At 43.3% G+C, this 15620-nt stretch overlaps 4 protein-coding genes across 4 annotated transcripts; 1 reads left to right on the top strand and 3 right to left on the bottom strand.

Moving 5' to 3' along the window:
- Positions 1 to 540: 540 nt before the first annotated feature.
- Positions 541 to 3096, bottom strand: K450DRAFT_261006 (uncharacterized protein). The gene is made up of 4 exons (XM_051592244.1): positions 2109 to 3096; positions 1584 to 2030; positions 1294 to 1515; positions 541 to 1212 (listed from the first exon to the last, which is right to left on the bottom strand). Exons 1-4 carry the CDS (start codon positions 3062 to 3064, stop codon positions 801 to 803), a joined length of 2037 nt encoding a protein of 678 aa, XP_051440635.1. The 5' UTR covers positions 3065 to 3096; the 3' UTR covers positions 541 to 800.
- A 1593-nt stretch (positions 3097 to 4689) lies between these two features.
- K450DRAFT_261003 (uncharacterized protein) lies at positions 4690 to 6320 on the top strand. Its single transcript, XM_051592243.1, has 3 exons — positions 4690 to 5278; positions 5344 to 5376; positions 5465 to 6320. Exons 1-3 carry the CDS (start codon positions 4781 to 4783, stop codon positions 6230 to 6232), a joined length of 1299 nt encoding a protein of 432 aa, XP_051440634.1. The 5' UTR covers positions 4690 to 4780; the 3' UTR covers positions 6233 to 6320.
- An 854-nt stretch (positions 6321 to 7174) lies between these two features.
- On the bottom strand, positions 7175 to 8038 carry K450DRAFT_202728 (uncharacterized protein; the record flags this gene model as incomplete). Its single annotated transcript, XM_051584697.1, has 1 exon — positions 7175 to 8038. The coding sequence occupies one exon, from the start codon at positions 8036 to 8038 to the stop codon at positions 7175 to 7177; it is 864 nt and encodes a 287-aa protein (XP_051440633.1).
- Positions 8039 to 8178: 140 nt separating this feature from the next.
- On the bottom strand, positions 8179 to 15403 carry K450DRAFT_260997 (uncharacterized protein). The gene is made up of 5 exons (XM_051592242.1): positions 14998 to 15403; positions 14243 to 14903; positions 13242 to 14175; positions 8715 to 13164; positions 8179 to 8639 (listed from the first exon to the last, which is right to left on the bottom strand). Exons 1-5 carry the CDS (start codon positions 15372 to 15374, stop codon positions 8504 to 8506), a joined length of 6558 nt encoding a protein of 2185 aa, XP_051440632.1. The 5' UTR covers positions 15375 to 15403; the 3' UTR covers positions 8179 to 8503.
- Between the last annotated feature and the right edge of the window lie 217 nt (positions 15404 to 15620).

Genomic DNA, 15620 nt, shown 5'->3' with positions numbered 1-15620 from the left:
CAGTCACGGCATCACATCTAAACTCATTCGACAAGAAAAAGGGGGTTATCGACGTATGAATGCTAAAAGGTTCCTGATACTACGCATAACATTAAGTTGAAATTTAGCATAACTAATTATCCCAAAGTTCGTGTGATCCTCAAGATCCCACTGTCCAATAAAGTACACTCCCGTAAACTAAACCATTGTTACTTATTATTGTAATTGACATGATGGAATGTAGGAAAAAATGATGGGCTGCTGAAGATGCGAGATATAAAAGTTGATTAATAGATGTAGATATCAGCATTGGTGAACACAAGTGAAGAATGATATATGTTCAAGATCAGCGGGACTGACTTCTCCAACCTAGAGTATCTCATGATTTTATGAAATTGCTATTGGCAAATAAGCAGTCAGCTCATATTGTGGTAGGCAGAGGTGCATATTCGAAGAAAACAATCGTATATTGGAAGTTATCCGTTTTAATTTTTTGGCAGAGTTCAAACATTTTGATACGAAGCTAAACTTATATGATGTCAGCGCAAATTATTTCTAAAAGGACTGTATTTTTTAAAAAAAGACTTTTTAATTGCACCAAGAATCGTTCTATCTCAACAGAATCTGATGATGTTTTTAAAACGTGATCAACAACCAGCTGAATTTCATTTCAACGATCACGCTTTTTAATATCACAGTTCGCTTTTTAACTAAAAGTTTGGTTTTACGCGGGATTGCAGCATACACTGAGAGAATAATGGAAGAGTATACAATAATTGTATGAAAAGGGTAGTAGGAGGTTAGAAAATTATATAGTTCGGTTATAATGCGCCAGATTGCTTCATGGACCAAAAGACTTCGCGACAATAAAGGATGCCAAGAAGGGGAGGTCCAACGAACATGCAAACCCAGAAAAATGCATTGCCTAGCCAGCTACGCTTACGGATGATAGGATGACGTCCAATAATAATCAAAGGAATTTGTAACATTTGCAGAATGAAAAGATACATTCTGATTTTGCGAGTGACGATGACCAAGACCAGTTCATGAAGACATGAGGATATGAAGAAGGTGAGGAATGTAGCATTGGTCTTGGTTAATTTGTATGCTTCCATGGAAGACGCATACACATGTCGAAGCAAGAAATGATGTACAGGCTTATTCCATTTTCGGGCAAATTCGTCGTAGGTTACACTATTCCACCAGTCTTCGTAAAAGTTTCGATCAGCAAACCTGGGTTTAGCAGATAAGTAAGTGGCTTGCTTCGATAAAGCTTAAAAAAAAAAACATCTCATGGGCGGCTTAGCTGCTTACATGCTTATTTCCGCAAACGCATTGAGAATGCACTCGAAAATGATGTAAAAGATAAGGAGATAGTTGATCATGAAGGGAAACAAGAGTTCAACAATCACACGAGCTTCGGACATGGTAGGGTCGTAGAGTTTTGGGAGAATGTATCTCTCGGTTGTGACGTACAGCAATAAGAAGCTGCCCAGGGTGGCAACCGTCTTTTCAAACACATACCAGGGGCGAATGCTATAAGGTAGGGTGGTTGTCAGTACTAAAGCGATGGCAAGTGGCAACTATTCTCTGTATGCCCTTACCGGTCCGTCCTCGGGTATTCCATCCAGTACACCAGACTTGGCACCAGCAAGTAGTCGAGATAATTTACCAAGGTAATATTCTTAGGGAAGAGCGTCTTGCCGTGCACAAGGTCTTCTTCGATAATTTCCAATTCCTCCTCCATCACCTTCAGTTCAGCAGCATCGGTCTCTGAATAGCCGCGATATTCCTTTTCGGATTGAACGGTGATTTCAGATGCGATAGAGGCATCGTCGGCCACATCAGACAATGACGGAGATACCGGAAGGTGCGGGCTTCCTTCACCAGTGTGATGCTCCGCTATCCATTTTGGGATGTATTCCTTTAAGTACTTGCGACGTCGCAGCTTCAAAGACAAGTTTCCATTCAATGACGTGTATGAATGCATTTTCATCATCATCACAATGGTGTGCAAAGTGAAAAATCCTGACTGCACCCAAGGCCAATCTCTGTCAAACGTAGTATGGGATACTTAGCCCCTGTGGTTGTTTTTTTTTTCCTTGCTTACACGCTAAAACCAAACTTACCTCCAGAAAGTCCAATAAATACTGACAAACAAGAAGACCGCTTGAAAAACGTGTTGTAAAATGAAACCAATATTGTCGTAAGGCAGCCAACCAGAAAGTATGAGCTTAGAGAAAGGTACCGAAAATAACGTCATTGAAACCATTGCAAGGTCCGATATTAACAGAGCCAAGCCGTCCTTTGAAAATAACCTAAAGAAGCCAAGGGATAGCAGAATGCCTTCTTGTTCGTAGCACCGGATAACAGTTTGAAGGACATAGAAGGCCATAGCGAGCCAGAATAGAGTAAAAAATCCGCGAAACTGATCGTTCGTGGATTCGGGATTGGCTAGATCTAACGGAGTCATGCGTGGCCTGAATGTCAAGCGACGACGTCGTTTGGAACGCACCGAAGGATTTGATACAGGTGTAGTAGTATCAGGGGATGAGTTTATCTTGCTCAAAGGTGGTCTCTCGTCAAATTCCGCAGGGTCATGTAGGCCACTCTTATTCAAGATAGGTTCAGACTGCAGCGCTGAGCCATTGGTATAGATATTGTTATGCACAGCGTGCTTGAGCAGGCTGGTATGATCAAACTTTGGGGTTTCTGTAGTTTCTGTGGAAACCATTGCGGCTGTCATGATTTTTTGCCCTAGGGCGGTTATGATATGAAGTAGTGAAGAGGTAAGAAAAAGGGAGGAGAAAAAATTACGGGAGCTAAAAAGGCTTTGGTTCGGACCTTGGCACTTGACATCTTGGAGCTCAACAATCATTTTGTGACTGTTATCTAGTACCAAATTACGAAGTTCCCTTGCTCTTCTTGGCTTTTTTGTTGGGCGTCCGTCATTCAATTGCCTCGGTCTCACACTATGGTCACCCGGCATTTCTTGGTGGAGTCGATACATGTCATACTTGGCGAAACATCCGTACCTTGGCTGGAGAGCCGCACTTTGCTTCTGATGTTGGCTCAGTTGCGTCATTCTGTGTGTATTACACAGAAAGAAGACTACGCTCACATTTAAAAAGGTGCTCATCCGATGCATTTTGATGTTATCGCGACCATAGTAATTAAATTGGGGTTGTGGCGAGAAATTAACGTGGTCAGTAGGGGGACATAAAAGTGACCAGTATGGAATAAAAAGTGCGAACAGGGGCGTACAAGGTTCAACGAAAAGATTGTTTGATCTGTCCTACCATTGATCTTGGCTCAACGCAATGTTCTGGAGCATGAATGGGCTCAAGAGCTGTATGAAACAGTGCTTGGCATGTGAACTCACTTAATAACCCTAAAAGCGGTAATACGTGCTGGTAAATCAAACTGTCAACTACCACGAATCACTTGGATTCAAATTAATCAAATTTACCATTGGACCGAGCTGACTAAAATCATACTCTTACGCATGGGTTCGAACAGCGGCTGCAGCAATGCACCAAACTTTGGACCACAGTTCCACACTGTATATTCGTATCTGTCCTGCAGCTGTTCAGAGCTTTGGGAAAATGCAATACCCATGCCAAGGCAATTTCATCAGATTTGCGCACTGCCAAGCGTTGTGATCGGATTTAGAGGCTGGATCATGAAAAAATAACGTTCTAAATAGTGATGGATTGTATGACAAGGGACAAGTTATCAACAATGAAACTTTTGACTTCACGGCGACTTGGTGTTGACGCCACCACATATTTTTTTTTTTTTGCCCCAAGTGTAGCTTGCTTGGTCTGCTTAGCAATACAGGGTTGATTGAAAGGTAGGTCCCACTGTGGCCAAAAACTAATTAATAAGACTAAAATTCTGGTTTTTTATACTGCCTTTCAAGGAAGGGAGTAGACTAAGCCGAATTTATAGCCGTACGAGAGTGTTCAGAACATACCGCGATTCCTTAAGACCAAAGGTGTCTAAAAAGAAAATCTTTTGGCTGCCTGTAAATTTGCCTTGCATGCTGAGCTTGAATAAAAAAAATTGTTCATGGACGTTTTACAATCCTGGTATTCGAATGATAAAGTATCAACATCCAACAGCGAGCTCATAGGACAGCATACAACCTTTCGTAACATTGGTAGAAGTGAATCATGTTAAGACACTTTTCCAATTATAGTACAAAGCATACCATCGCTACTGTGTGTGGACTGTCATTGTTCACCAGGTCTCTCCTGCATATGCTTCTGAGCCGAAATTTTTTTTCTATTGTTTCCTACATTTTCAAGTATGAGATGTCTGAAAAAAAATCTTACGTCGTTGTTTCTTCTTTTCTTTCTTTATGTCAGAACAGAATACTACAATAGAGCCGGCCTCTGAAGTCGTACGCTTATCTACCAGCAAATACCTTTCAGATCTTGATGTCACATCTACCGACGATACGACGCCTACAATAAACGATAATGAGTGGCAAGAACCAATCCGAGCGCCACATATGGGCCTATTGAGTAGTTGTAATATGGTAAGTTCAACCGATCCAGTATATACGTTGATTCTATATGCACCACTGACTATAAGTAGATCATTGGGCTGATCATTGGAAGTGGTATCTTCGCATCACCTGGTCCAGTGTTGGTGAGCTATTGTTTGCGATCAACGTATGGTAGCCAATAAAACAAGCTCATTAATTGATGTACGCCATACATCTTTGTTTTCGTAGCTTACAGTAGGATCGGTTGGAGCGTCATTATGTGTATGGGCACTTGGTGGCATACTGTCCATGATGGGTGCACTATGCTACGCTGAATTAGGATGTATGATCCAGCGCTCTGGAGGAGAATACCAATACCTCAAGGCTTCTTGGGGCAGCTGTGTCGCACTAACGTTTACCTGGAGCAACCTTGTCCTAAGCAACGCAATTGGAACAGCGTCTATTTCCATCGTATTTGCACAATATATCTGTAATATGGCCTATTATGATACTGCGAATCATGATACCCCCAAGAACGTTCCTACTTACCTGGTCAAGCTAGTCGCCGTCGCATGTATTTGGGCGATTATCTTATTCAACAGCCTTGCTCGTCGTGCGGGGAGCATGGTCCAAAATGTTTTCACATTTGCAAAGTTACTGGCTTTGACGATGATCATCGTCATAGGATTTGTCTGGTTAGGAAAGGGCCATGTAGAACCCTTTCATGATTCGTTTGCCAACAGTTCAACGAATGGTTTATCCTACGGCACTGCTATGTATCTCGCACTGTTCTCATACAATGGCTGGGTAAGTCACATACTTATCCAAAATAGTGTGGAAGTAAGACAACTCATCAAAATCAATCGAATTAGAATAATTTGAACTACGGGCTTGGAGAGGTCAAAGTAAGTAAAAAAGCCAAAGAAATTTTTTTTGCCGATTATGAATAAGCATTTTGACTGACAAGCATCCATTTATTTGACATTCACGCAGAACCCGAAAAAAAACCTTCCTCTCGCCATTGTTCTATCCTGCGCTTTGGTCACAACTCTCTACATCTTGGCTAACATTGCTTACCTGGCAGTGCTTGGTACTGAAACCGTTGCAAAAAGTTCAACAATAGCTATGCTTTTGGGTTACCAGGTCTGGGGAACAGCTGGAGCTTACTTTTTCGCATTGATGGTTGTCTTGTCGACTTTCGGGGCTGTCAACGGCAATGTGTGGGCCGCTTCTCGTGTCATGGTTGCTGCAGCTCAAGATGGAATTATTTTCCCCAAATTTCTCGCGCACCATCACCGTAGCCGAGAGGCACCCATACGTGCTTTGGTTTTCACCGGCATCATTGGTAGCTTATGGTGCATCCCGGGCGACTTCACTTACTTGGCCAACATTTACTCGTTTATAGGATGGCTCTGGTATGGAATAACCATCTCTGGGTTGATATACATGCGGTTCTCTGCGGATATGAAAGCCGCTGAGCGACCTTTCAAAGTCTGGCTACCCATCGCCATTCTTTTTGTTATTCTGGATTGCTACCTTGTGGTGGCTCCTCTTGTCGATGCTGGACCTGGCGGTGTTACGCAGTATATTATTTGTATCCTCATCGGCTTACTTGCTGTCCCTGTCTGGTTCATTCGTGTACATAAGCCTGCACTTGGACGGAGATTGTTGGGTTGGATACCAGGATATCAAGATGTCACTTATGTTGACACAACTGAAAAGGCGGGTGTGCCATCAGAGAAACATAGTCGTGAAGATTAGGAAATAATATATCTTTTATTAGCATGTTGCTTTGGCGCAATGCTTATGGCATGGTCATTGCAATTTCTATTCACCGAGAAAGGCGATATTGAAAAAAAAAAAATAAAGACGCAATTGCAGGTCAGAATGGGTCCACAGGCATCCGCGCATGGGCTTAAAGGTTTTGGGGGGATTTTTAATTTAATTGTGATTTTTGCACCCCCAATCCAACAGACAGTGCAATTTCTCTCAACGTGTTCATTGGAGCATATTGAATTTGGTAACTTTCTTTGTTGGCCATAATGGTGTTGCTTTTTCAATTCATGGATTGTTATCGCAACTGAGGGGCGTTATTTTCATTCGTACACAGCGACCCCAAAAACATACAGTTGAAACCACGACCCAGCTGAAGGGGCAGGCACCAGAAAATGACGCAATGAACAATGTGTTGCTATGCACAATGGCTATCGTCCGTCCATCCAAAGGTCGTTTCACATTTATAAGCTGGTCTGGTTGCAAGAACACACAGCGAGCGCTTCTGTCCCACCCGTTTCAATTCCCACAAATTTTCATGACCAAGCAGCAACGGAATACGAGTGAAGTTTTTCTTTTTTTAGCGCTATATTATGTTTAAGAAAAAAAAATCAATAAAGTTGGAGGTTTTTGATCTGTAAGTTGATAGCAAGAACAAAAAAAGGGGGGGAGGCGACATGTATATCCATGGTGAGCCCAGTGAACAAAAAAAGATAGGGGAATAATATTGGAAAAAAAAAAAATAAAGAGAGGGAGGAGGTAGAGGGAATGTTAAAAAAGCAGAGGAAACCAAGGAAAAAAAGAATATTACAAGAAGAGTTGTAGTTTTGATGGTATGAATGGGATTCCCCTCCTCCCAACCAACAAAATCACTTGTGGGATTTAGTTCACTGAGCATATTATAGAAACAAAGGGATTTTTTGTGAGAGTTTAAAGGCCTTCCATCATCATAATATCTTCGTCGTCTTCAGTTGCGTCTTCGTCTTCATCCTCTTCAGTGTCAGGTTCAAGGGACACAGTAGATTCTCTAGATTCTTTTGTATTAGCTGAAGGACTCTCTCCATCGGCAATCTCCAGTTCTTCTTCATCCTCTTCGTTCTCAAGTTTAATGTGGCTAATTTGAGGAAGAGAGCCTTGGCTGTCTCGCCTTGACTGGTCCATGCCGACCAAAATAGCGGCGGCTTCCAATAGCTGAACTTGTTGATGTTTTGTAATATTGAGTTTACTCGTCATGGCCCACTGTTCCGAGTGCTCCCACCGATGCTTGTACAAACAGTTTGCATGCTTGTACACTTTGCCACACTCCTCGCATCGATGCAAAGTCTTTCTTCCTGCTGATTCTGATAACGAAGCTACACGTAGCTTTCGGTTGGCTTCAGAAGGTCGACGTGGTCTACCGGCAGGGGATGTTGCCAAGATATCACGCGGAGAGGACATGGAAGGCCGTCTTAGGCTGGAGTTATTTGCCACAGAGGAGCATGTGGAGCTGATGGGTGTTCCTGGGTGAATAATAGGAATAGGTGCTGAATGGTCGATTGTGTAGTTCTCTGGTAGAGAAGCTGGCGCTTGCTTCTGTTCCATCAGAGACAAGCCAGATAGCTGGGTACCAAGTGAGTCTCTTCTTAGAAAAGACTGCGCAGGTATACTTTGAGCCAGCACTGACTTTCTACTAGGCTGATGTTTAAGCGATTCGCTTGTTCCATGAGAGGGGTCTGGTGAAGTGGATGATGAGTCGTCCCCACAGGAACTACTAGGAGGAGAGGGAAGCGATGAGCTGGACTCAGCTGAGCTCATGTCGTTCCTGAGCTCCTCTTTCTGCTGTTGTCTTAACTGGAAGGTTAGAGACGATGCCATGTTGCGCTTATATAGAATTGCGTTAAGTAGGTAGAGATGTAGGTTGAGAAGTGTAAGGGAATTTTTTTTTATTTCTTGAGCCCAAAAAAAAAGATGGAAAAAAAGGTCAGCGCATCTCCAAAAAAGAATTGGGCGGAACCTCAAAAAAATGGCCTCTGTGAGAACACTGGGTCCTGTCCCCTCGTACTTGGTCTAAAAACAGGTCAGAGTATCCATGAAACATCTCTCGACTAGACGGAAAACTCGGTTTTTAATATCAAGGAACAGAAAGATAAATCAATCAAATTACAAAAGAATGCTATATGCCTAACCGAAGGCCTTTCATTAAAAGGTCGGTATTGGTGGCTTGGAGGCTCAAAAGTGTTCCATGGGATCACGCGCCTTGACCTTAGGGTCTCTACGTCATCACATCGTTTCCCAGCCTCCACAGTCATACGTTGCTTCGAGTTTGCGACCCACGTACACTGGAATATTATGTTGCAGCCAAAGTTTCATTATATCATCATAACGTTTTTGATTAAGAAACTGTGGTCGACCTCGCCTAAGAGAGAAAAAGACATTAATCATCATTTCCAATGAAACATGCTATTACAATTGATATGAAACCAAGACTTACTTGAGCCCAAGGTCAACTTCGCCATGCCAGTCTAGGTAGGGAGCACTGATGAAACAGCCATTGCCAGTGCGCAACAGTAAAATTACACAGCGTTTCACATCCAGATAGATGCCAATTTCACCTCCGCACACAGATTGATGTAAGTTGCATTCACCGTATTCGCCTTCCGAACAACAGTAGCTTTGAGAACACACAAATGTACCACAGAGTAAACAGAGGGCTGGATCATTGGGTATGGTGCCGCATCGATGACAAACACAGCGCAAACTAATTTCAAACAGTTCATCCAATCTTCTGGGTAGCTTAACCAGGTGGAATGTCGTTGGAAGATTGAGAGCCACGGCTTGCTGGTCAGTGGGTTCGTTCGCCAAGAGGTGACACCATTCTTGGATCAGCGATTGTTCTTCGGCTAATATATTTCGCCGGTCCAATAGATCCTCGATTTTCGGCAAGCTTAGTTGACTGCACACTTGTTCGACCTCCTGCTGAATTGTCCAATCAGCGTCAGTTCTGTTGCCGGATGGCAGAAGAAGTCCATGTCGAGTAACCATCAGAATTGTACATTTTCGAAGATAAGGAAGTACAAATGTTTGCAAGACTTGGAAAAAGGCGGTTTCTCCCATGGACCTAAGGCAATGCTCCACCGCTTCATAGGACATCCCAAAAGGCTCCATAATGGCCGCTACAAACGATGTGACCGTACTTGAGGGGTGTGAACACGATTGCAGTTGATTGATGGCATTGAAAAGCGTTTCGGTCCGAATATTGTTTGGGCGTCCATCCATGGCCTGCATGATACCAATAGTCGCTTTCACAATCTCTGCAAGATATAGTAGCCGCATGAGGTGATGTACAGGTACATCGAGTACCGTCACACAGTACAATGATAATTCGGCCAACACCAAGAATGGATCATCTAGGAGCAGTGGTTGATTTTGATAAGAAAATCCCTGAGCAACACTTGTATCACTAACGCTCCTTGGTATAGCAATGGACGGATATAATTGAGCCATACGGCCAACCGCCATCAGATTGAGTTTTGGATCATTGGATAAACCAGAGTTCCTCACACTAGTGAATGCAATAATGGTTTCCGGCAAAATACGTAACAACGTTTGCATTTGCGGTGCCATAAAGTCCATGATGGTGTTGGAATATTCGCCACCAGGTTCCACGGTTGGGATTTTTTGTGACCTAAGGGCAATTTCTACAGCTGAAATTGTGAAGCCATACAGAGACCATAGCAGGTCCACATTTTTTACATAATTTGATAACCGAAGGGCATCCATGGTCTTATCACCGCATACAAGGCTTAATGCTTGACATGATAGGCGCATGACTTCAGATAGTTGAGCGTACGATTTGCTGATATTGCTGATGAGATTTGTATCTGAATTCGTGGTATTAAGCGTCTCATTGCCAAATGGTCCTAGAGGATTAGGGCCGTTGCCACCTGAACCAAAATTCAACCCAGAGAGCGGCAAAGATGGAAGAGTGTGCGGTACAATATCTGAATTTTCCACACGTAAAGATGATGCTGAAAGGGACGTAAATCCTTCACGGTATCGAGAAGGGGTTCCGTTTCCTCCACGTCGCCGTTGACGGCCGTGGCCATTACTTTTGATCATCCCACCAAGGTCGTCTACAATTCGGTGCATATCTTGTTGCAGAAAGCCAGCATACGCTTCATCATTAGCTGGAGTGAGAACACCAGGATAACTTTCACGTGTAGATTTCCAGGCAATGGGTAGCAGTGCATTCCCAAGTGATTTGCACAATGGGCATACAAATTCTCTTCGGCTTGTGTTTTCAGGTTGATTGCGTGTAGGTTGAGATTGATGTCGAACGTCGATGGACGCACAATAAGTATCAAAGCACGATACATGCATCAAGTGGCCACACGTAGATGCATACATGCCCGATTTATGACTTTGACGAGGGAATCCGCGTATTGCTTTGGGATCATGGCTGTTATCCGAGCCCACATTGAGAGATTCAATACCAGATCCAAGAGCGTGTTCCAACACATCGTTCATGATGTCGACATCGTCAGACGGAAATTCTCGTAGTATGTTAGAGGTTTGTATTAAGCACAGTATACCATATTGCTGTGAGCGTTCATGTGCATCCTCCTGACATACAATACAAGTACCAGTAGGGAATGCCCACTGACGTTGTCGAGAATGATCGTCAGCATTTGCTGATTCTTGAGACATATCCAAGTCGTCTTGATTTTCCATGTCGACACTGGCAAATTCATCTTCTTCATCCTCATACAGATCTTCATGTTGTTCGAGAAATTGTGATTGAGCTTGGGCAAATTGAGCCAAAATCTTGGCTTGCCGTTCTTTGACCAGCTGCTTCTGCTTATCGCGCTCGCTCATACCAGATGGTGCAGTTCCCTGTGTCTTGTCCTCATTGTCGACCATGCCTCGCCAGGTTTGTATGCTCTCTTTCACTCGTAGCGAACCTCTGATATCCATCTGATTAAGGATCCATTGGCAGCGAGGGTGGATATCCTTAAGATCGGGCGATCGGAGGAATTTGAGTAAAAGTTCCAGAAGCGTCAATCGGTCGTTTTCGATTACAAATTCTACAGTGCAGGCTAAATGTACAAATCCGGCTTGGCCACCATCCTCTGCTACCTGGGTAATGAAATCGTTATTTTCATCCACCAAGGCAAGAAGCAATAGATGTAACGCTTGATCCATTACGGTATCACTCTTTCCAGTGGCGATTCCTTGCTTAGTATTGTACAGGGCAAAAAAAATAATATGTACAAAAACTTTTGAATGTAGAAGGTTACCCATTTTGACAAATGGACCATGTGTAACTTTTGGTAACTTGGGAACATAGAAATATTCTTCAGGAGGCTGGCTTGATTTCTTTCGCAAGATTTCTTCGGCTTCTTCTCTGTTATTACGGGTATAATGCCAGAAGTAGGGGTCCACTTCATCGAAATGTTTGTTGAGCAGCTCATATTGACCAAGATCATTGAGACCTTCAGGTTGCTTGAGGTGGGCTACACTGGATAAAATGGTGTCGAAAGCAAAATTCTCGTGTAGCCGGTCGGGGATGGACTTGACCAGATCGGAATGTGGTAAGGGTCCCAAACACAAGCTGTGAATAATCTCGCGCTGGACTTTTTGCTCGAGATCCATACCTGTCGCATTTGCACGCTCAGCTACGCATACAATAAGAAGATTGAGTAGTTCCTCAACCATAAAAATCAATTGTGATGCATCGTAGTTTTCATGCTGGAGATCACCAGTAAACCATGTTGCCAGTTGGAATCGATCGAGCAAAGTCACAAGTAAGGTGTTAGGGTCAATCACAGTAAACCCAAGTTGAACAAGGAAGACATCGGCATCAAACGTGTTCTCCCGTAAAGAAATCTCCCGGTAATGATGAGCTTGGTTTCGTACACCATAGCCATTGCGAACCCAAACACCAGCGCGGATTTGCGACAGTAGCACAATGGTGCGAATGGGGTATTCCAAAATAGCAAGAAGACGTCGATCATCGATAAAATCGAAGCGACAATAGTCAGTGCCTCGAATCAAATCACAGAAGTTGCCCAGCCAGCCAGCCTCTGCGAGAATACCATCATCCAGTAGACTGATATTCTCCAGTAATCCAGCCAAGAGCCAGTGAAGTGGATGATGGAATGACACTGGCTGTGAAGCTACATCATACTTGATAATCCAATAGGAGCCAGTACCATTTAATTGAAGGTTATGATATTCTTGTTCTTGTATACCCGCGATACGAGGCTGTGGAAGCCGTTCTTTGGCTAATTCAGTACTGTCGGCCAATTCATTTTCGGTGTCTGTGGCTACCCAGTCGCTAAACACCTTGAATATCCTCAAAATAGCACGAACAAGAGCCTTGCATTTCTCAACTCGCATAACTTCATTATCTGAAGCCACCGCAGCGTAGCATTCTGCGAACTGTCGACAGCACTTTGCTATTTGCAACGTAACATTGAAGGCATTCACCCATGTTTCTGACTCGTACTCAATATGGGTATCTGCTTGTCTGACAAGTGCATTCATGTCTTGAAACATGATAATGAGGCCAATGTATTGTCGAAGATAGAGTGGCTCTCGAATGATGCTTTCTTTGACTGATTCTGTATTGATAATATACCGTAAGTCGTGGAAAGCACTGAAGTAGCGACGGCTGCGGAAGGATCTTGCTTCACAGTTGACTCGCATCGACCCTTGCTTGCTATCGGTAATCAGGGGTAGCGACACGCAATCGGTCAAGAAAAAGCTGGAAAGTACGGAACAAATCTGGCCAAGGAAATGACATTCGTTGACGACCAAAGATGCAATAGTGGGTACGGTTAGGAGCTGGACAGAGAAAAGGATAATAGAATTCTCTGGTTCCCGGTCGCGCAGCAAGAAAGCATCCGCAAGCGTGACGTAGTTTCTGGCGAGGCGTATGGCTGATGTGTATTGTTGTATGTGTTAGTCTATACCATTTGATACCAAACTTGTTTTTAAAAAAATTATATTCACTTGCCTATCTGCTTCTTGAAGTCAGGACGAGGTGCCAAAGAAGATATGAACAATTGGCGGAGAGCCAAACGAACTTCTTTCCAAAGCCGCAAGTCAAACAGCATGAGATAATCCAGTCGAAGCTTCCTTTCATACTCTTGTCGCAATTTTGAGCCACTCAAAATTCCATCAGCTACCTTTTTACCCACTGCTGTCGATTTGAATATTTTTGCGGACATCTCATCGTGAACAAGGGCTTCTTCCTCAGCCAGTTCGTTGTATTGGTTCAGTAAGGCGTTATAGTCCCAGTTAAGATCAGCAATGTCATATCGTTTAAGGGCATTACGTTTGTTGTTGGCTCGATAATAGGATGATGATTGTCTCTGTCGACGTGAGAGATCAGCAGATTCACTGTTGGATGAATGATTGTCGTGTTGATGATCAGAATCACTTTCAGGACCAGTAGAAACAGCTGCAGCAAGTCTTCTTCTGTGAGCATTGGTGGGCATCGTCCATAAATCTCTTGGTTGAACGTCCAAACCATCAAAGGCAGCGACACCATCTCCAGCTGTACCAGCTCCTCCAATAGCCGTTTGTGGAACTCTAGAATCCTCAAAGTCCATATCTACGGAGGGATCGTCTTCACTCTCATCATCACTCCCTCTCCCTTGCCGAAGTTGTAAAGAGAGGACGGCCAAGTCCGGTGGAAGAGTGTATTGTGTGCATAATTCATCACAAACTACCTCACGAAGGATCGCATCTCCTTGTTCTACACTATCAAAACATTTCAGTCGTCCACTGACCAAGTCCTTGAGCCAATCTAGTAATATTGTGCAAACTTGCTCTCGAAAGGTGTCATGTGCGGTTCGAATAGTTACAGCCAATCCAATGGTAGACAGGGATGTAGCTATATTGAGAAGTTCGTCGACATTGGTGGACAATTTTATGATATCTCTTCCCTAAAGATTCGTGCATTAGTGTAGAACTGCTAGTACACGCATAAGAATCAGCGATGAATCAACTTACATATTGATTTACATTCTCTGCTGTAGCCTTAGCTTGGGCTTCAGTACAGCCAGCAGCAGATACAAGTTGGTCTATAACTTGTGGGTAAGAGTGGCTTTCGTCGTTCCAAAGGATACAAGCATACATTTCTGACGAGGAAGATGATTTTGCCTCATCAGCAGGTAAGTCGAGATCGTCGATCTCCATCATAGCGACATCTTCATCTTTATCTTCAGCATGAGAAAAAACAGAGGGGCGAATTGCATGCGAAAGAGAGAGCTTGATATTCTGCGAATCGCGAAAGAAGGCATTGGATCGGACGGACTGACTGTCGCTGTTAATGTTGGCGGTTGTTACCTTATCCTCAGGGCTACAAGCAAAAGTTTCAAGAATGAAATCTAGTACAGAACCAATGGTAGAATGCAAAGACCGATTTAGTTCACTTGGTATATCCGCTTTCTCCTGTCTTGGATTGGGTATTGAACTGGACGGTTCACCAGGAGGTCGAGACATAGGAGAATGGTAAGCACAGTCAATCTCGTACTTCCAAGACTCAGGATCACCACAATCACAGCATCCTCCTGATCCTGGACTAACAGAAAACGATACATCATGTCCTTCATGATTTGTTGAGTGGAAGCACCGAGAGCAAAAAACACAAGTGTCATCAAGTCCGCATGTCCTGAATCAAATCAAATAGACTATGAGTACAAGGATCATAGTCTACCCTCAGTTCTTATACTGAACCATGAAGGAATTGGAATGTTTCTAAATACCTGCAGCGATATACGGTTTCGCCTTTTTGAAAGACATGGCCGCATTGCTTCCCTCGCTGTGAAGGCTGATATTCCGCTTCGATCTCTGAAGTTTCGAGTAACGAATTTGTGCCATTGGATAGATCTCGCTTTGATCGATTGAGTGCAAGCAAAGAGGAGCCATTGGTTTCCATAAGTTTTTCAAAAGCCTGGTCATCCGGAACAAAATAAGTACGTTTGAATTCCTCGCTATGGCCCCAGAGCGATTGGTAACATTCAATCAGGACAGCTCTTCGTGTAGCATTATTAAGAACATATTCGAATAAATTGGGGGTATCGTTAAGATAAGTCTTTAGAATAGAGGGAGAAGAATTCTGATTGGCCGAATGTTCTTCCATCTTGGCCCCTCGTTGATCGTCCAAAGCAGCAAGAGACCTTTTGACTGGACCTTTTCAGCTTCTTTGAAGCCGACACTGCGTACTTGGGATTTTTATGAGAAATTTACGGGTCGATTACAATCGCAGGCGTCTCATTCTCGATGATATTTATTTTGCTAATTTTTTTTTTATTTGTTTTAAGATAAAATTCTGTATATACCAGTGTGTTGTAGCAGGACATTGCTTAAAGTAAAATATGCATGGGTT

The sequence above is a fragment of the Umbelopsis ramanniana genome (genome assembly GCF_025399195.1).
Source record: "Umbelopsis ramanniana AG unplaced genomic scaffold K450scaffold_84, whole genome shotgun sequence".
Lineage (NCBI taxonomy): Eukaryota > Fungi > Mucoromycota > Umbelopsidomycetes > Umbelopsidales > Umbelopsidaceae > Umbelopsis > Umbelopsis ramanniana.
This window is presented reverse-complemented; position numbering and strand designations above follow the sequence as displayed.